Source organism: Furipterus horrens, unplaced genomic scaffold (assembly GCF_987537825.1).
Source record: "Furipterus horrens unplaced genomic scaffold, mFurHor1.1.pri manual_scaffold_8, whole genome shotgun sequence".
Lineage (NCBI taxonomy): Eukaryota > Metazoa > Chordata > Mammalia > Chiroptera > Furipteridae > Furipterus > Furipterus horrens.
Window position 1 is genome coordinate 63,403,535 of NW_028327178.1, and position 21,643 is coordinate 63,425,177.

The window sequence follows — 21,643 nt, forward strand, 5'->3', positions numbered from 1 at the left end:
AGCCAACCTACCCCAAAACTCAGGGCTCCTGACAAAAGCCCAGGAAGCTCCTAGCCAAAGAAAAGGGGACCTATTCCTGGGGCTCTCCTCCCTCCTGCTAGGTGGATAACTATGAACACAGACAGACAGCTGAGAATGAACTGATGGCCTAGCATATCCTCAGCTTTCCTTCAAGCCTTTGCTGGTAGGAAGATGAGGCACCTGGTGAGGGCAGTTGGAGAACAGAGCTTACTGTTGCCAGATGTGGGCAGGCAGCAGGTGCCCACGAACACAGTCTGGCTGTCACTACTTAGAGACTCGCTGTTGTCACTAAATACAACTTTCTTGTATAACTGTTGTGAGAGCTTTCAGCCCAAGAATCAGGACAACAAACACCCTTCTGCAATAGGAGGAAGAAGTTCAGACTAACCCCACGTCTTCAAAGCACAAACCCTCTTTCACCAGCAGGAAGGCCAACCAATTCCCACCGAACAGTTCTGAACAAAACAGGTCAAGTTTATGACTGAAGATGGAAAAGCAAAGTGCCCCACGTGCATAAAGTGGTCAACTGCAAATGAGAAAAGACTCTAGAGTCCTAGTACCAACTGCTAAGAACAAAAATTTCCCTTCTCACTTTATATTCTTTACCCAGGACCATTATTACAGATGCATAGAACTTCCTCACAATCCACACTTGGAAGCTATTCACTGCATTTCATTTAAAAGCTCACATACAGTGGTTTTCTGAGACAGTGGGGAGATACTTTATGGCTACTGAAAAAGAAACCCAGCTAGATTAAGGGACACCACAAAAAGGTTGGTCAATTTTAATTTAGTTGTTCAAAAATGTCCACCTGTCCATAGGAAAAAAAATTAAAACATATGCTTAGGACAAAGAAGTCATGGAGCTTAAGTCCAATTCAAATTTATGGGTACAAAAAAAAAAATAATACTAAGAAAATAGCAAAAACCACCATTACCAACTGCCAAAGTGTTGTATGTTAAGAGAGATCAAGTCATTTTTAATATCTAAATATTCCTTTCTCTGGAAAGAAATGGTATATCTCAAACCTGCACTCACAATTCTGTGTTTATATTTCCTTTGCTTCTAGTATTTTCTTTCTCACTGGAAACAAGGCTCTCTCCAAAAAGCAATCTGGTTAACAAAGCTGTTTGAAAACCTCAGAAGAGTTTGTTGCTCCATTAGGATCAAATTCAGCAGGGCTCTTTGCTTTGGAAATAAAGTGGGTGAAAATCAAAATGGGCATGCAATAGTTTTTGTGACTGCTGTCAAGGACAACACTGGCCCTCCTGCCTCCTACAGAGTCCACAGAGTGGGTGCCTTGACCCTGTAGCCACTTGCCCCAACACTCACCAGACTCCAATGGTCACGTCTTCCTCTGGTTGGAGGTAGTAATTACAGGTGTGATTCAAACCTTGATCTTGCGGTTTTTTCAAGTCAATGAAATAGGGAACCCTCACTGAGCAGGACAAAGAGATTGAAATCAGGATTAGTGGGGGTAGACACACATACATATAGCAGAAGTGAAGCTATCAGAAGAGTGACAAGTCTTTTCCAACACAATACTGCCTGGCACACCGGGCCCTTCAGTCTCAGGTGGGGTTGTCGGTTAGCCTTTAGCCTTCTCTGGGACACTGGGAGTAAATCTCCAGAACCTCCAGCATGGGCAAGGTCTGATTAGAGACAAACACACCAAAGATTCTTCAAAGTGCGGGAAGATACATATGAGGAAGGCAAGATCCCTGAAAGACCTGAGGGTCAAGCTGGACATGAGAGAGGCTGGAGTGGAGACAAGGACGCCAGTGAGACCTCTAGAATCAGCTCAAGTAAGCTGCAACTGGAGGCTGGAGCCAGGGTGTTGGTGGGAGGGATGGTGGGAAAGGTGACAGATGGATGTTGTTCTGGGCTGGGGCCATAGGACTCAACAACCAACTGAATGCGGACGTGAGACAGTTAAATGGGATTCTGAAACTTCTAGTGCTGCCACTTAACACAGAAAAAATAGCAGAAGATGAGGTGGATGAATCCTCAGAACCCATCCAGAGCTGAATGCTATCAGGTGGGCAATAGAGCAGAAGACCTAAATGTAACTAGTGGTCTGCCAATAGGGATACATTCTGTGGTGCATCCACACTATGGAAGTCCTGGGGCCATTAGACAGAGATTAATCAAATCCACTGGAGGATTACAGGTAAGTGAGAAGAGGAGGGAAGAAGCAATAAACTCACAGTGTGTGCTGCATAATCCCACACTGTTATTGTAAAAAGAAGCAAACAACATCAACACCACCCAGTGTGGCTGGAAAGAAATACAGAAAAACACATACCGGGCTGTTAATAAACTTGCGTGTGTGAGATGCTTAATTTTTCATTTGTCTTTGTACTTGTATCACTTGTTGCAAACATATTTGAAGATATATTCAGTTAAAAACTAAAAAAACTTAAAACTAAAAAAACCAAACTCAAAGCCTGGAGGTGGGACTGACTCACTCTATAAAATGGCACCTCCCAAAGTGGGTAAGTGACAAAGAGCAGTATGGTCCTGACTTCCAGCTGATCTCACCTTCTGTAAGGAAGATGCAGAGTCTTTAGTTTCTTTTGCTGAAGAGAATAGTTTAATTAAATAACCTCACACACCCATGTGGTGTAAAAGTCAAGTGTGTTCATCTCCTGCCCCATCTCCTTCCTGAGCTGTAGTCATCAAGCTCCTGTTCCAGGCCCTTTGAACTTGCTGTCCCCTTTGCCTGAATGCTCTCCCACCATATACCTGCACATCTAACTCTTACTTTCTAAAATGTCACTGTGGCTCAGTACACAGTATACATTTGTTGAAAAAATGAATTATCCAGCTCCTGAGTATATGGGGATACACACATGCTCTTCCTTCAGAAATTTCCTGAGCGAATGTTTCAGACCGTGCAGGGAGACAAATCCTCCCACGTGGGCTGCTTTCTGTACCTCCAGCTTCTTAATCCATAGCTTCCCCCCAAAGCAGGCTAAATTCTTAAAAATTTTAATTATTTCCTCTCAAAAGAAAAATGGCATCGCATTTCCTGGTGCTCCCACTGTGCCAGCTCCATGCCTTTTGTCACATGCACACCATCCTGAGACAGGTTGGTACTACTGTCGTTTTATGGCTCACACAGGACAGAACTAGGATTTGCACCCAGGCAGCTGGACACTATGGCCCACTCTTGACTAACTGGACAGGAAGAAAGAAAGGTAAACTGATTCGAATTCTCACCGGCTCCAAGTTCCCTGTTAATGGTTGGCTTGTGCCCCCTCCCCCAAAAGTAGATACTAAAGTGCTCAGAATGTGATCTTATTTGGAAATAGGGTCTTTACAGAGGTGATCAAGCTTGTTAGGTAAATCCTGATCCAATATGACTGCTGTTCTTATCAGAAGGAAAAATTGGGACACAGAGAGACAAGGACACAAAAATATATGTAAAGGCAGAGGGAGAAGGCAGCCATGTGACAAGGGAGGCCAAGACTGGAGTGGTGCAGCTACAAACCAACAAACACCATAAATTGTGGCCACCACCAGAAGCTGGGAAGAGGCAGGGAAGAATTCCACCCAGTCTCAGTGAGCATGGCACTGTCGACGCTTTCCTTTCAGACTTCCAGCCTCCAGAACTGGGACAGGAAATTTCTGTTGTTTTAAGCTCACCCACAAATTTGTGGTATTAGTTACGACAACCTGGGAACAAATGCAGCCATGTTACGAAGTTCAGATTTTACTCTGGCAATGGGACTCAGAGAAGGCTCCTGACCAGAGAGAAAGCTGGTGAAGAACTTCTGTTTCTTACACTGTTTCAAATGCAGACACCTACTCCTGCGGTCTCCATTTTGGGACTTTATTCTATAATGTGGAAGCTGAGGGCTCTAGCTGGATATGACAGTTCCTCATCTGACAATTGTGAGGTGAAATGACTTCTTCAATAAAACTCTGATTATCCAAACCCAATGCCCACTGTCAACCCCACTCCCAGACTCACTTAATCAATTCTGCTCCTAAGGTTGGAATTACTTACTGCTGGCCACAGTGCCAAACAGAAAGTGGGTGTCATCAAAGGCTGAGGGCACTGGCTTCTGTTGGCCCAGCTTTAAGGCCTTGACTGGTTGTGTTCGGAAAGAAAGCAGCCAAGCTATGTACATACCACCCCAGAGCTCAGAGAACTGCCTGCTTGAAAAGTACTTACAAAGAGTTGCAGCTAATCCTGAAAGCATTCAAACCCCAGAAATCTAGGAACTGAGGAACCTGATTCTATTCTAGAACAGGCTCATTCCACAAAGCTTGTCTTCCAGTTCCCTTTTATTTGTGTTTTAGAAACTATCGTAAAAGAAGGAAGCAGTGAGTGCACTAGGTCCAGCAGATGCTGTACATCCATCTCCCTTCCACCTAGTAAGAGGCCCTTGGTCACTCCTGGGGGTCAGACAACTCTAGAGAGCAGTGGCTAGAGGAACCACCTGGCCACTGCTGGTTTAAGTGAGCAGAAATGCCACAAAGCAAAGGAATGGGGTTAAGGGTAAAAGGAAACTCAGCTAGCCTGAGAAGGGTCACAGGATCTGCCTAGGCAAGAATGCAGCTCACTCCTGCTGGCCTATAACAGGTGGGCCTGGGGCGCTCTAAGTTCCAGTGTGATCATCTATCTACCTTGGCCCAGTGACTCCAAGATACTGGCTGAAGCCCACCCTCTGGGCCCCTGCGTTACACAAAGGGCTGGAGCAGGGACCGAGCACAGCAACTGTAGGCGAGGTAGCACACTAGGAGTTCTAAGTTCCAGCTCACACTGAGCTTCACTGCATGGCCCAGGAACCCTATGCACAGGCCCCTGTGCCAGTGAGCCAGCAAGGCCCACCCAGCCACTGGCACCCAGGATTTTCCTCTTTTCTGTTTTTGCATCACCCACTCTCTGGCCATATTCACCATTTACTAGCAACCACAACTATCAGTGGGCATGATTTAGAAAAGGTCCTGTACAAATGGTTCTCAATGAATAATCAGTAAATCAATATGTGAATGAAGGGAAAAAAATCCTACTCTTCCTTTTTTAAAGCTAATTTGGAAAATATCTGATAAGGTGAGAGACTGAAACTACTTAGCTACAAAGGACATTCTGACTGACTGAAGATTTTAAATATCAGGGCTATAGCTCTTCCCAGTTACTGAGCAAGGAGCAAACCTGAAACACTAAATGTAGAGCCAACAAGGGAAGGGCTAGGAGGGCTCTCTGGGTTTTATCAAATTCCAACTCCATGATGCAGGCTGTAGGGGCTTCCATACAAAGAAAAGGAATAGGGAAAACAAAACAAAGTGAAACCATCAGAGGTTAACAGGAACTGCTATGGGGAAGCAAAAAGAGGGATCTTAAGGATTGTTGTCCTGGTAACTGCTGAACTACATTGGCAGGCCTTCTGCTTTACGAACAAATACATAATTCATATGTCTACCCTATTTCTAAAAAAGGTCCAAGGCAATGTGCAGAGAAGAACAGTTCTGTGAAGGTCTCTGAATCAAAATATTCCTTTTCACCAGGAGACAGTTCTAGATTCAAGGCAAAAGAATTGCTGTAAGCACTGAGAAGCACATACTATGTTTATGCATGAGACAGACAAGAGACCAGTAGGAAATAAACAATGTCAACAATATTTTCAGACTGATTTTCATTTTCTTCGTCATCACTATTCAGGAATTTTCAGTTAATATTTTGTTTGATTTTAGAATGATCACATATTTTTGCATGTGAAAATATAAAGTAGAATAATGCCTTAAATCATAGCTGTTAAGCTTCTTCTAAAGCTTATTTATCTGATTTATAAATTTGGTTTCAGGTATATTTACTGTGAACTTAAGAATATACAGTGGAACCTCAACTCTCAACCTTAATTCGTTCCAGAGGCCGTTTGAGAAGGGATTTTTTTGAAAACCAAATCAACGCATACTCACGCATTCTCTCCTTTGCTGCCTGAGAGACATGCGACTGACTAATCATACAGATCAGCATGAAAGAGTTGTTGGGTCAAAAACCAAAGTTTTGTTCAACAACTCAGACATTTTTTTCCCCGTGAACAACTTGGTCGAGAACCGCATTGTTCAAGATGGGAGACATTAGAGAACCGAGGTTTGACTACATTCTTTAATCATATTTTGAGGCCCAGAAGATTGTTACACTTCCTTCGATACCCAAATGGAAATCCACAGGCTCATGAGATTCACATTTTGAGGAGATAAGAATGGAGACGCCTCCCCAGCAGCATGAGGTGAAACTGCCAAGTCACTACGGGGCAGTGTTAGAGACCCCCACTTCCCCTGCAGGAAAAAAAGGCACAGACAACTAACTAAAAACCTCCTTTAAAAACACCATGGCAAATGATCCTGTTCCCATGCAGCAGACTCATGGAAAAAAGTTAGGGACAGGCATCTCCCTGAGGGGCACAGGGAGGCTCCACTGCCCAAGCCATACCCTCCTCTTCTGTGCCACAGGGGCTGGAATAGGAGAACCCGAAACTCTGCTCCTATAGAACACACTGCAATTTCACTAGGAAACTGACATAGGAAAATCTGTGGGCTGTGTCTAAAGTAGCCCAAATAATTGATCTGAAGAAAACCAATTCAATTCAAATATTTTCTGGGATCCCACTGTGTGGTAGGTTCCAGAAAGCAGCATTTCACATATACTTGCCATCGCAAAGGCACCAGCCCAAGGTACCTGGAAGCCAGCAAAGTGGAAAAGCCATGCAGTCAATTCTGAGGTCTGCCATCAGGAAATCTACAGCTCTGTATCTTTGTGTTTATATGTAAACTCAAACTCTCCTGTGCTGGATGGACTATGGACATTTAAGGGACATTAAAGTTAGAAAAACAAAAGTCCCCTGCTTTTTAGAATGTTGTTAGTTCCTTTTAAATTTAAGCTTCTCATAACTAACAAAAACTTAGAGATGATATATTCCTAATAGTCCTGCTATACTTTTGTTAGAAAAATCAAATGCCTCTTAGTATATTACATGTATTTTACAGTTAAAAAAAATTTTTTTTAAAACAAGTTCTCACTAGTTTTATTAACAAAAATTTGCATGATTTACCTTCTACCAGTCTGTTCTGATATGCTTCTTCTTGTTTTAAAAAATATCTTATTTATTTTTAGAGAGAGGGGAAGGGAGGGAGAAAGAGGAACTGAATGAGTATCAATGTGTAAGAGAAACATCAATCGGTTGCCTTTCATGTGCCCCCTACCAGGGACCTGGCTCGCAACCAGGCATGCGCCCTGACCGGGAATTGAACTGGTGACCTTTCGGTTCACAGGCCAGCACTCAATTCACTGAGCCACAACAGCCAGGGCTGGCATGCTTCTAATGATATCAGAATCACCTGGATGAATAACAGCCAGTGTGCATACTCTGTAGTATTTCCCATATCCTATGCCCAATTCAATATCACTGCCATAGCAGTGATGGACAACAGTCTTGGCCAACATGGTATATAGTACCCTATTTCAGATTTCCTCAAGCCTGGCCAGTTGTTGGCTAGGATGACCAGATTCTTTGCCTCATCTCATCATTTGCAGAGTATTCTTGTACCTCAGTATGTACTTTCCACTTTTTAGAACAGGTTGAAGCCTAGAGTTGACCAACCACAGCAATGACTTCATCTTTTTTGTGGCCATCTTCCCATCTTAGGTACAGAGTGGCCCCCAACCAAGAGCAACTGCCAAGATGACCACAGGACATGAAAGTTATAATTATTTTAAGACCAAATAAAAAACTTATTTTATATTTATGAAGTACTGAATATTGACCTTACTATTTCTGTTCCTTCTCCTACTGTTCCTCTTTAGAGCAGAAATTGGCTTGTAGCCAGCGACTTTCAAGTTTCTATCAGTAAGTTTATTACACAGTTAACTTGTATACCCAGGCTCCTGCAGAGCTGGGAGCACTTGTGTTACTAAAGGAAAGGAGTTTTGGAGCCCTATGATACTCATCCCCAGTGCTACCCACCCCTCTCCTAGCATGGACCAGGTCAATCATACACGGACCATCTCAACACCTCCTATCTGTCCTCCCTCTGGTCCTCGGGCTCTTCCTCCTCCCTCCTCTCTACCAGCTTCCCTGCTGCCTCCACAGCCATCATCCTCAACTGACTTCCCTAGTCTGTAGCTCCCAAACACATAAGATTCAAATCTGCTCTTTGCAAACCGACGCAACCAAAGAGCATGCACAGAGACCACCTCATCTGGTTCAAATGTTATCCATACCCAATCTGAAGGCCATCATTTATAGAGCACCATGTCCTATCTTCAAACCTTTAGCACCAACACAAATAGTCCCTGCCCTGCTAGCCTCATTCTGTAGGTATAAAATGGTGCTCCTTAAAAGGTTTATTCCCAGCAACCATATACCTTCTATTTCATATGCTTGGTACTTCAGCATCTTTCTCCTCCCACCTGCAAAAAAGTAAATATATAGCATGGGGAAAAAAAAAAAACAACCTTCGGAACATGAGGTTCAAGACAGCTCAAAGAGACTACAACACCTATAAAGCCAGCATATAATGCCACAAAAACCAAAGTATGTCGGTTTTTATGTGAAAAAGAAAAAAAGAAAAAAAATTGGATTTTTTTAAAAGAAAAAAGGCCTAATTATTATTTTTTAAAGTGGTCATCTTTTCTAAATTAACCTTCTAGACCGTACAAGTGATAAAGCAATTTTAACATTTTTACCTGCTTCAGCTAAAGAAAGATCTCCCTACCATGCAATATTCATCTCTGTACGCAAATGCCAGCCCTGGAGAGCAATGTACTCCTTACAGCCTTTAACTGGACAGGGCACAAGGGAACTTTCTGGGTAACATATATGTTCTGCCTTTTGATCTGGGTGGTGGATACATAAATACAGGGTGGGGTAAAAGTAGGTTTACAGTTGTGAGTACATGAAACAAAGAGTTTATTCTTGTATTATTAATTATTGTATTATTTTCCATAAGAACAACTGTATATCTACTTTTGCCCCACCCTGTATGCAAACCATCATGAAAATAAACTCTTACTAAAGTTGAGGAATAAACAAACACATGGCACTTACCAAAATTTAAGAAAATCAGTTTGGCCTGTATCCCAGGACATAGTTTGATGAGAAATGGAATGGCAACATACAACCCCAAAACACAGAAAAGTATCTTCCTCAGTCGGAACCACATTCCCTTTCGCCTGCAAGAGAAAAACAATTAACCGGTCAAAGGCAGTAGGTTCAATTTTGCTAGTTATTAACAGCATCATCAAAAATCACTAACTTAGATCTACAAGTATCTTTTCCCACAAGACACGGTCAATAAATAATAAGAACAGTTTCTCACCTACTTTTATTAAAATCATTATTTTAGGTATTCTTTTAATTTGATCTTAGAACACTACTGTAAAAAAAATTTTCCTGAAAGCCAAAGAAACAGTCATGATGATTTCCTGTTTGCCCTGGGATTAGAACATAGCACAGACATCAGATCTTCAGAAAGTGCCCAACCTAACATCAGACCATGGCTCTAATTCTGTTATCAGAAGGCAGTGGCTGCCTCTGGGCCTTATGATCACCCTCCTGCAAGCCAGCCACAGGAGTGGGTAGTTCCTTGTAGGAAGTGCATAAATCAACAGAACCTGCCCAACAAAGTCCTGGGAGGGCACAGGGGGCTGTGGCAGTCAATGCATGTCCTCATTTCTGCCCTCATCCCTTCTGACAGCCCCCAATGGAGGCCCTTTCTCCAGGCACCTCAGGCCAGGTTGTCATCCCAGGGTCTCAAGATCCTTTTCTAATCTCTAACCAGCTCCAAGAGGTCCTCATGCTGTTCCTGGTTCCTAACCCAGAGATTCTCGAACTTCTTAAACTAAGGGCCTCTCTACAACTAAAAAATTGAGGACCTATGGTTTGTATGTATTACTACTTGTCATTCGAAAAGTTAAAACAAAGAAATTTTAAAAATATAATTAGTGTATATAATAACACATAAACAACCCATTACATGTTAATATAATTAACATTTGTTTTAAAAAGTGATTATATTTTCCAACACAAAAACTTTTAGTTAGAAGAGTGGTATTAGTACTTTTACAAACTTCTTTAAGGCAGACTGTTTAGTAGAAGATGGATTGGATTCTTGTTATCTGTCTTTACACTCAATTGTGTTGCAATACCACACATCACGTAGTACCTGGAAAATTCTATTATAATCTATGAGTGTAAAAGGCAAATAACACCTCAGTGTTATTATGAAAATCATTTTGACCTTATTGACACTCTGAAATGATTTTAGGGACCTCCCATGATCCCCTAGACCAGCACTGGGAACCACTGTTCTAACTTACCATAGCAAATAAAACCTTAGCAGGGCTAGTTTTCTATAACATCTGGACTATTTCAAAAATATATTTAAGGTGGTTTTAAAAACATACAGATGAATCCAAAAGCACTATGCTAAATTAATTAAGATAGACACAAGACTATATACTGTATTGTGAGGACAACAGAGTCGGTCAAGCTCCCTCACCCTGGATGTCCAGGAGTGGGCTTAGATATAATAAGTAGATTCGCATGCGCAGCGCATTCGCAGTTATGTAAGCATTCATGTCATATTTTGTTTAATAGCCGGCTTTATATATGCATAGTATATAAGCGGCGGTGAGTGACAGTGACAGGAGTGTTGGCACAGCGAGCGGTGAGGTTCGCATGGTGAGCTGAGCAGTGGGAGCGCAGTTGGTGGCCGGCTGGTAGCTCAGTGCACGCCCGTGGCAGAGAGCAAGCGTGAATGCTATAATGTCTGCAATAATGGAAATGTCACAGATTCCAACCCTGCCTCACATATTCTTCCGATTGCCAGACAAAAAGAATCTGCCTTGGTTTCCACAACATGTATGATTAGATTTATCTAAATTTCTAGAAAAGGCAAAACTATACAGACAGAAAAACAGAATAGTGGTTGCCAGAGGCTGGGGATACAGTGAGGAGGTTGCAAGCGGCATAGGTGACTTTTGGAGTGGTGAAATATTTTTTATCTTGATTGTGGTAACACCATTGTATATACTGGTAAATTTTACTATATGTAAATAATGCCCCAATAAAACTGATGACAAATATGCACATCTGATAATGTAATTCACTCATTCACTCACCTGATTTATTCAACAGTCATTATCGAACATCTAGTACCTCAAGAAGTTGACAATAAAGACAGCAGAGGGCATCTGCATCTATGTTGTGCTCTCAGCTCAGAGAAGCAGACATAAGGGCTTTGAAAGAAGCACCTGGTATTATCGAGCGCTACCAAGTGTTATGGGAGTCCCAGGAAACCAGACGCCCAGAATGGGAATGAGGACAATGCAGGAATGGCAGTTAGTGGTTAGTAATTTTAGGTAAAACCAAAAGTAAATATTACATTAAGAAATTCATAGAACAAAAGAAAACTAGTTTTGAAAACCCCATAGACTTTATATTAGAAATTTTATATCATTATTTTTATCAGAAAGTTCTACACCTAAAGGACCAGGCTTCTATAATCTAGAAATAGTCAGCACAGTGTTCTCAGCAGGGCACTCCCCAGAACCTTTCTATCTCCTGAACAGCAACAATTATCTGTTTACCTTTAGAACTGCGCCTGGGTAATTCTTTGGGGTGTGTTTCTTTTTCTCCCATCCTGGGAGCTTTTTCTTATTAAAACATGAGTTGCTAATGTTATATCTTGATATAAATATTTATCATGAAATATACAAATTTTTAAATACCTGAGAGTATAAGTTTCCATAATAAAATTTAATTTCTCTAGATTCTCTTTTAATCAGTGCTATACGGTCAGAAGTACATTTTCTTTGCAAATCTGAAAATCTCTTTATAAGGCACACAGAGAAAAAAAATTACAAGTCTGTTTTGTACTACACTTGCATACTCAGCAAGATAAAAATATTTTCATATTTAAAAAAGTTCAGACATAAGAAATACAAAATTGATTAACAAATCCAAGACATGTTTTTGTTTTTTGTTTTCCAAGAAAAAGAAATAAATAGATCAAGTTTTAGGTTAGAAAAAGATATATAAAATTAGAAATCAGAAAGGTGTGAACCCTGACAAAAAAAAAGGTATCTACTAAGCAAGGCTCCTGGTGGCTTAACAGGGCTTACACAACTGTTAATATAAGGGATGCAGTTTAAATACATAAAACAACGGATGCTAGCACTGACGTTAAGATGCTGAAAACCACATCTGTTTAACAGTGTCAAAATTCCCTTTGATTAATATTCACTCTTTGGTTTTAGTACGCACTAATGGCTGAACCCTGCAGTTTGAAAAACACTGTCCTGAATTATTTCAACATGAGGCAAGGCAGAAGGAGGGAAGAATTAGACGAAAAGCAAGAGGGTAACAGATGCTCCTGGGGAATGCAAGGAGAAAGTCTTATGTAATGTATGCAAAATCAGATGCCACCAGGAACTGAGTTGGTTAATGGAAATATCGGAAGTGGTCTCCTCTCAGATCATGAGGAGAAGGCATGCTCTAACCTAAAGTCATATGTTTTCACTTTGAAGTAACCTTTATACCACTTCTGGCACACCGCACTGTGCCCACCCACCAACACAGGGGTAGTATACAGATGAAGCACAGGGAGTCAGACACACTTCCACTCTTGAGGTGACTGGCAGGAATGCAAGAATTTGAGAAGCAAAAATTTTTTTTCTTTGAACATGTTTTTGGGTAATATCTGAGCCAGTACTTGCTTTTTTTAAACAATTTTATTTATTTGTTTGTTTGTTTATTTATTTATTTATTTATTTTTAGAGAGAGGGGAAAAGAGAAGGAGAGGGAGAGAAAACACTGTATGGTTGCCACTCACACGCCCCCAACTGGGGACCTGACATGCAACCTAGTCATGTGCCCTGACTGGGAATCGAACCAGAGCCAGTACTTTTCAACTTCTTTCACTACCTGCCCCTTATAAGAATTTTAAAACTGTGTATTTATGTACAATTTTAAGCTGACATCTAAAATTTGTTATAAGTTTAATAGTTGCTAAGAATATAACTTTAATACATAGTAAATAAATTATTTTAAATGTACAATTCTCTTAAATGTATCCAACAGATTCAAAATACCACAGTGACTTAATATGTACCATCATCCCTTTGAAAATACATGAATAAGCTATTTATTAGGCCAGAAACCTTTTGTGACTTCTTTTTCTCCTTGAACTGGTATTTCCATTTTACTTCCCATACAATATTATTCTAATGTAGTATAGTTTATGCTCCAAACTATTTGTTGATATTCCTGTTATATTCCTCTTAAATAAAAATAAGTACAGTATTTCCTCACTTATCACGGTATTACGTTCTAGAACACCCCACCATAGGTGAAAATCCGTGAAGTAGGAACCTTACATTTATTTTAGTATTTATATATATTTTAAGGCTTTATAAACCCTTCCCACACACTTATAAACCATTCCCAGTCCCTTATTAACCTTTCCAACTCCCTTATTAATCTTTTCCACACTTTTATAAACACTACCTATGTTCTTAAACATATTCTACACTCTTAAACCTACGTAACTTTAACAACATACATATACAGTACTGCAAAATCCTGCAATATAGCGAAAAATCTGCAATAAAGCAAAAAATCTGCGATAAATAATTATATCCCGCAATATAGGGAGGGACTACTGTATAGACAAATCAAATTGATTCTGGTCCTAGAGACCACAGTTTGCCTGCTCAACCAGCAACTTCAGGGTCTTTCCATCTATCTCTGCAGAGCCAAACTCAATGCTAACCATGCTTTATGCTCAATCAATAGTTCATGCCCATGATCGTTAATATGCCACCACCCACACTTCAGTTTCATGTGTTATCTGCCTCCCATGGCATATGAACAGGCCAGCAAGAGTACTGAGGACAGTGCAATTCTTCCTGCTGGTCTCTGTATAAACCTGGGAAGGTGGAGAATTTGGGAATAAAGGAAGCCATCCTAGAGTAGTCAAATGAACCCTTTAATCTCTAAGGACAGTACTTGGAGGTTATTTCAAGACTTAAACCACTTTCATGAGCAAATAAACAAAGGACAGAAATTTCCAGCCTCAACAAATCAGTTTAGTGAAGCAAGAAATCGCATTTGGAATTAATCAAAAACCAACAACCAAGGGTACAAAGTCAATATTCAGAAACCGAAGGCATTTCTGTACACCAACAATAAAATCTCAGAGATAGAAACTAAAAGAAAAATCCCATTTACCATAGCAACAAGAAAAATAAAGTACCTAGGAATAAACTTAACCAAGGAGGTAAAAGACCTGTACTTAGAAAACTATATAACACTGAAGAAAGAAATTAAGGAAGATACAAATAAATGGAAGCATATATCATGTTCGTGGGTGGGAAGAATCAACATCATTAAAATGTCCATACTACCGAAAGCAATTTATAGATTCAATGCAATCCCTATTAAAATACCAATGACATTTTTCACAGACCTAGAACAAATACTTCAGAAATTTATATGGAACAAAAAAAGACCCCAAATAGCCACAGCAATCTTGAGAAAGAACACAGTAGAAGGAATCACGATACCTGATACTGAACTATACTACAAGGCCACGGTAATCAAAACAGTCTGGTACTGGCATAAGAACAGACATATAGATCAATGGAACAGAATAGAGAGCCCAGGAATAAACCCAGGTCTATATGGTAAACTAATATTTGACAAAGGGGGAAGGAACATCAAATGGAGTGAAAAGAGCCTCTTCAACAAATGGTGTTGGGAGAACTGGATAGGGACATGCAAAAAAATGAAACTAGACCATCAACTTACACCACACACGAGAATAAACTCAAGATGGATCAAAGACTTAAATGTAAGCCGTGGCACCATAAAAGTCCTAGAGGAAAAAATAGGCAGGAAAATTTCAGATATCCCACATAGCAACATTTTCACTGATATATCTCCTAAGGCAAGGTAAATAAAGGAAAGAATAAACAAATGGGACTACATCAAACTAAAGAGTTTCTGCTCAGCAAAAGAAAACATCAGCAAGATGAAGAGGGAACCAACCATATGGGAAAATATATTTGCCAATGATATCTCAGAGAAAGGATTGATCTCCAAAATATATAAAGAACTTATAACTTATACGACTCAACACCAAGAAGACAGACAACCTAATTAAAAAATGGGCAAAGGACCTGAACAAACACTTCTCCAAAGAGGACATACAGAGGGTCTATAGACATATGAAAGAATGTTCAACATCACTAGCCATCAGAGAGATGCAAATAAAAACCACAATGAGATACCACCTCACACCAGTCAGAATGGCCATCATCAACAAATCAACAAACAACTTGTGCTGGAGAGGATGCAGAGAAATGGGAACCCTGGTGCACTGTTGGTGGGGATGCAGACTGGTGCAGCCACTGTGGAAAATAGTATGGAATTTCCTCAAAAAACTAAAAATGGATCTGCCTTTTGACCAGCAATTCCATTGCTAGGATTATACCTGAAAAATCCTGAAACCCCCATTCAAAAGAACTTATGCACCTCGATGTTCATAGCAGCGCTATTTACAATAGCTAAGTGCTGGAAACAACCTAAGTGCCCATCTGTAGATGAGTGGATCAAAAGTCTGTGGTACATTTACACAATGGAGTACTATGTAGCAGAAAGAAAGAAGGAACTTCTACCATTTCAACAACATGGATGGAACGAGAGAGAATTATGCTTAGTGAAATAAGCCAGGCAACAAAAGAAAAATACCTTATGCTGTCACCTATTACAGGAAACTAATGAACAACACAAACAAATGAGCAAAATTGAACCAGAGGTACATAAACAAGAAATAAAACAGTAACAAGTGGGGAGGCGGGAGGGAGAGAAGGGGGTAAGAAGGGGAAGGGTCTTGTCAAAGGACACGTATAAATGACCTAGGGACATGGACAACTAGGTGGGGACTGAATGTGGGGGAACGAGGGTGCAGGGTGCAGGGAAAAAAGTGGGACAACTGTAATGGAAAAACAAAAAAAATTTTATTGGGGGAAAAAAGTGAAAATATAAAGAATGGAAATGCAAGTTCAGTGAATATTAGAAGGACAAGGATTTATGGAAAAAAAAAAACACACCAAAAAACCCAACAACCAGAGTTTGGCCCAAAAGTGTATTCCTTCCTGCAGTGCCAGTTTACAGCTGTGGGAGGGCAGAGACCAGACACAGGGGAGCATGCTGTCCAGAAAGCAGTAGAAGAGCAGGCAGGAGGGTCTGGGGACACCTGGAGCAGGGAAGGGCTGGAAAGGAGGCTGAGTATAGGCTCACAATGTCCACAGTAGGAGGATCCCCCAACTGACTTCAGTTCTGGTACCAGAACACATCTTTCCACTAAAGTTCATTCACATTTATGACTTAAGAGTTTTATTTTAAGCACTCTGGCTTTTCAGTATCAACTGGTAGGATTCATGCCTTCTGGGCTAAAAAGCTGGATATAAATCACATGCTATATATGACAAACTGAGGCTAAACTGAATGAACACAGCCCATCTTTCCTGATGTCCAAGACAATACTTCTGAGTCATGTCATTCACAAAGACACAAAGGATCTCAAGTAGCTTGGGGGTACATGGCAACACCACAGAAATCCAGTAGGCAAACTATTGAGTCCACAAAATCCTGTGTACAACAGGATTGTATTTCAGAAAAAAAAATCAATGTATACAGTATTGGGGGAAAAAAAGAACTTGTCTGGTCTGCTCAGCTTTTGCCTATCCGTTTCATCTTCTTAGAACACTAATGCTGACTCTCTTTGGCAGTTCAGAATTTGAAATCTGCCCAATCACAAATCCATTAGTTTTTTTTATCTGACTTTGCTTTCCCTTTCATATCTCTTTTTCTTCTCCTGTATCTTCTAAAGAGATACTCAAACATAATTAAACGTCACTGAACAGCGAAGACATTTTTTTTTCTCTAGAAGTATGAGCTGTCAAAGACTGCATTTGGAACAGGAAACTGGAAAAATAATATGGACATTCCCAAAAGGCCCTCACCCTCAAATAAATGCTATCACATCCCTGCTTAGCTACAGCTGGATTTTTTGTGTATGATACTGAACCAACTGGTACTATGAAGTGAATCTGTTTTCTATCCTCTCCATTTGCAAACTGGAAAACATTCAATGCATGATGTCAAGACTAGCAGAGATTCATTTCATTCTGTGCTATTACTTATCAAAAAAAAAAAAAAGGTAGAAAAGAAATGAAGATTTTAAAAGACAGAAAAAGATCAAATTTATGAACATTAAAGTGGCAACAAATTCACAATCATCAACAACTGAATCTAAAAAGCCAAACTAAGCAAACAAGCAGAACAGGAACAGAATCATAGATATGGAGACTATTTGGAGAGTTATCAGCTGGGAGGGGGAAGGGGAAGAATGGGGGAAAAGGAACAGGGATTAAGAAGCATAACTGATAGGTACAAAATTAAGAGGGGGAATGTTAAGAATAGAATAGGAAATGGAGGAGCCAAAGAACTTATATGCACGACCCATGGACATGGGCTAATGGGGGGATTGCTGGAGTGAATGGGGGTATCTGGTGGGGGGGGCAAAGGGGGGAAACTGGAACAATTCTAATAGCATAATCAATAAAATATATTTTTAAAAAAGAACAAAGAAAGCGTGTCTATGCAGTGACGTGGTTGGGGGTGGAAGGACTTACAGTCTTGGGGGGGAAGAAACTTCATGTTAGTAAAGGGGAGGTGGGGGCAGAGACTTCACCACATATGCTTCAGTAATATATTTCTTTTATATATTAAAAATTTTCAAAAATTGAAGGTTGTATTAGCATGAACAGGCTACTCAATCCTACAGTAAGAAACCACCACAAAACACAACAGCATACTTTATATTTTTCTCTTGGCTATGTGTCCAGCACAGGTTATAGCAAGGGCTTCTATTAATGCTATTCACTTATGAACCTACCTGGAAGCACCATCACTTTGTGATGTTGCCATCTCCACAAATTGCTTTAGGAAAGAAGGCAAAGAGAACCACATACCTGCTATGAAATGTGTCTGTCTAGTCACGTCACTTCCTTCAGACCATGCCTCATATAAATTGGGCAAGGCCCTGAACTGGAAATTCAGTGCAGTAGTGATGTGCCCACAGGGTGAAACCACTATGTCTGCATGCATAGCAGTTACAAAATTGATAAAGTGAAACATTCCTCAGCTTCACACTGGAATAACTTACTCTTTAAAGGAACCTAAGTAAATTTTTGAACTATTTTTAGATGTAAGTGAGCCTGCCCCCTCCCTTTAACTTTCCTATTTGGGAAGCCTGAACTTCTGGGTTTTTTATTAAAGCAACGCATACCAGCCCTGCAGACACCCTTACTCAAATTGATTACAGTACACTCAGATGTGTTCACCCTTCAATGTGCATAGTCCTTCCTGTGGATGACTTGAAGTCCCGTAATTCACAGTGACACAACAGAAAGCAAGAGGGGGCTTACAAGGCTGGCTTTATGTAATGCTCTTCTCAGAATCCCAGCTTCCCCAAGGCATCTGCAGTAGGTGTGTAAACCTTGCGAGCTACTCCAAAGCTCTGACAAAGTGGGAGACAATCAGTATTTCAACCTAATATTTCCCTCTTTTAACAGTCAGGATTTGTAAGAGAGGCAGTCCTAACAGAGGTGGAAAAGTATTGTGGTTAGAACACAGATACTGGAGCCTGTCTAGCCCTGCCTTTGATGGCTGTGTCACCCATCTGTGCCTTGGTTTCCCTATCTGTGAAATGGGGATAACAGTACCTACTCCATGAAGTAGTTATAAGTATTAAATAATTCATGTAAAGTGCTTAAGAGAATGGTATCTGTACAAAGTATTCAACGTTATTTTTAATTCTTCCTGTGCCTACTTTTATCGACTCTTCCCTTTTCCTTCCTTTCATTTCTTTTTTATTGGTTTGCCTCTACCACCTCGTTTGCTTTGCTGTGCTTCCCTCCCATCATTAGTAAACAACAACTTGCCAGAAGTTATTTTTAAAAGACACTGGGGAGTCCAGGATACAGAAGGTTTGGGCTAAACAGGTGACTGCTGCTTTAAAAGCACAGCAATCACAGCCCTGACCAGTGTGGGCCAGTTGGCTGGCATTGTCCTGCAAAGAGAAAGGTCGAGAGTTAATTCCTGGTCATGGCACATGCCTGGGGTGCAGGTTTGGTCCCTAGTCCCTAGTTAGGATGTGTATAGGAAACAACAGATCGATGTTTCACTTTCTCCCTTCCGTCTCCAAAAATAAGTAGATAAAACCTTAAAAAAAAAAAAGGACAGCAAACACAGACTTCTTGTTCTTGAGGTTACATAGGCCTATAGTGGTAGCCTTGGCTCCTACACAGTCCCCTTTGGTGACAGGCATTTAAGTGCAATGTACCTGTTCCAAGTTGATGTACATAAATGGCGACCCCGTATCAGAATTCACTGTGACCAGCTCTCATAAGCCCAGTTACAACCTGGAGTGAGTAGCAAACTCAAATGCATAGACCTGATTTTTTAAAACCAAGTACTCTTATAAAAAACTTAGCAATCATCTTGACTGCTTCATCGTTAACCCTATTCGTCTGTCTCCAGAGGTGGTTCCCCCCAGCCTACTTTCACACTTGCCCCCCTGGTCCCCCCAAAGAACTGGTTCCTAGACTGCTGTATTTCATGGACTAGATTTTCCACCAAATGGGAACTAGCATAGTGTTGCCAAGTTTTTATTTTACCGAGGATTTAAAAAATGAGCTAATATGATGACAGAACATTTTAACACCAAGAAAAAAGGACATTGTCTCAGGATTCAAATGTATCAATTTATCTTTATGAGATTCTCTAAACTGTCCTTATATTTTAATTTCCCTTCCAGAGAGTAAAAACTTAGTCCTAAAGTGCCAGTATTTGGGACTCCCTCTCCTCAGGAAAAGCACTGTAGTCTTCCTCCCTCTCTCCTCCCTTCCTCTTTAGTACCTGTGATCTTGTTTTCTGTCCATTTTGGTGTGGAAGACGGACCTGGCTCCAGACCAAAGCTGGCTTTGGAAGCCACCAGATCCAGCTTAGGGGCTCCAGGTCCTGTACTCCCCCTTTCATTTAAGGAAGTAGTACTGATCACAGGCTAGAAGATAATCTCTGGTTTTATCTTCTAAAGGGGACTGAGGTAATGACATCTTTTTAGCATCTTATAGGGGGGTTTTGCTCTTCCTGATCCAAGTAAAGACAGCACAGGTCCTGGATTTTTGGTGGCATAAGAGGTAGGTGCACAAATCGTAGGAAAGTATATACTGAAGAGAACCAACACACTGCTTTTCTATTTTCTCGACTGCACAAGTATGGAAAATGATAATTTTTATTTTCCTTATCCTTAATAAGGCCATCTTAACGAACAGATGAACAAATTGTGGTATATACAATATTCAGCCTTAAAAAGGGAAGGAAATTCTGACACATTCTATAAATTGTATGAACCTTGAAGACATGCTGAGTGAAATAAGCCAGACACAAAAGGACAAATACTTTATGATTCCAGTTATATTAAGTACCTAGCAGGGTTAAATTCAAAGACAGAAAGTGTAACAGTGATTAGAGCTGGAAATGGAGTAGGGAGTTAGTATTTAACAAGTACAGTTTCAGTTTGAAAAAATGAAAAATTCTAGAGATGGGTAGCCATGATGATTGCACAACCTGTGAATATGCTTATGCCACTAAATTGTAAAATTAAAAAATATTAAAATGATAAACTTGTTTTGTATATTTTACTACAATAAAAATATTTTAAAAAGACTATCTCACTTGGGAATTACTGTAGGACCCATTTCACTTAGTTCAATCAAGAAACATTCTTTTGTGTAGCTCCAGAATTGTTTATAAGAGACATTATGAATCTCTAAAAAAAGAACTTAAGCACTCTTTGCCAACTAGGACAAGAAACTACCCGCTCTTCAGTGCTATTTTCATAGTAAAAATGTATCTGAGAAAGTTCTGAAACCTGTAGCAATACAAAGCAAAAATACAGACTTAACATGTGTATCCAATATAGCTAATTTACTCTCTCCATAAAAAAGTATTAAAACTAGGAAAACAAATTAACATTAAAAATAGGTATCTCCTGCGAACTTCTTTTAAATTAACAGAGTAGATGGAGTGAGTGAGAAGGGAAAAAAATAATCTGATATACCACTTTATACTTGTATAAAGCCTCAAAGGCTGGTCCATTCTTTCCATTCCACCAAATTTTACTGAGAATGAATGAATGAAATATTGCCAGAAATCCGGGGGGGGGGCGGGGGGGGGCGGCGAGCATAAAAGCTAGGGAATTTTTTTTCAGAATGCTCACGTAAAGGCTCTATGACAGTTATTTTGTTTTTTAAATGGCTTTATTGAGGTATAATTGACATGAACTGCACATAAAATATGTAATTTGATCTTTTAACATTTGTGAAACCATCAAGATAGTAAACATGCCCATCCCCCCAAAAGCTCCCTCCTGCCTGCTTTAATTCCTCCCTCCTACACCTCTCCGGTCCCCATTCCCCACCCCAAGCAACCACAGATATACTTTCTGTCACTACGTACAGATTAATGTGAATATGCC

At 40.3% G+C, this 21,643-nt stretch overlaps 1 protein-coding gene across 1 annotated transcript in view; it reads right to left on the reverse strand.

Annotated features, from left to right (window-relative positions):
• Positions 1-21,643, reverse strand: part of ABHD12 (abhydrolase domain containing 12, lysophospholipase) — a 70,942-nt gene that overhangs the window by 16,888 nt on the left and 32,411 nt on the right. Inside the window, exons 2-3 of the mRNA XM_090285953.1 lie at positions 9,082-9,206; positions 1,355-1,460 (exon numbers count right to left, since the gene is read on the reverse strand). Of these exons, the coding sequence (XP_090142079.1) occupies positions 1,355-1,460; positions 9,082-9,206 (231 nt within the window). The remainder of the gene's footprint in view (positions 1-1,354; positions 1,461-9,081; positions 9,207-21,643) is intronic.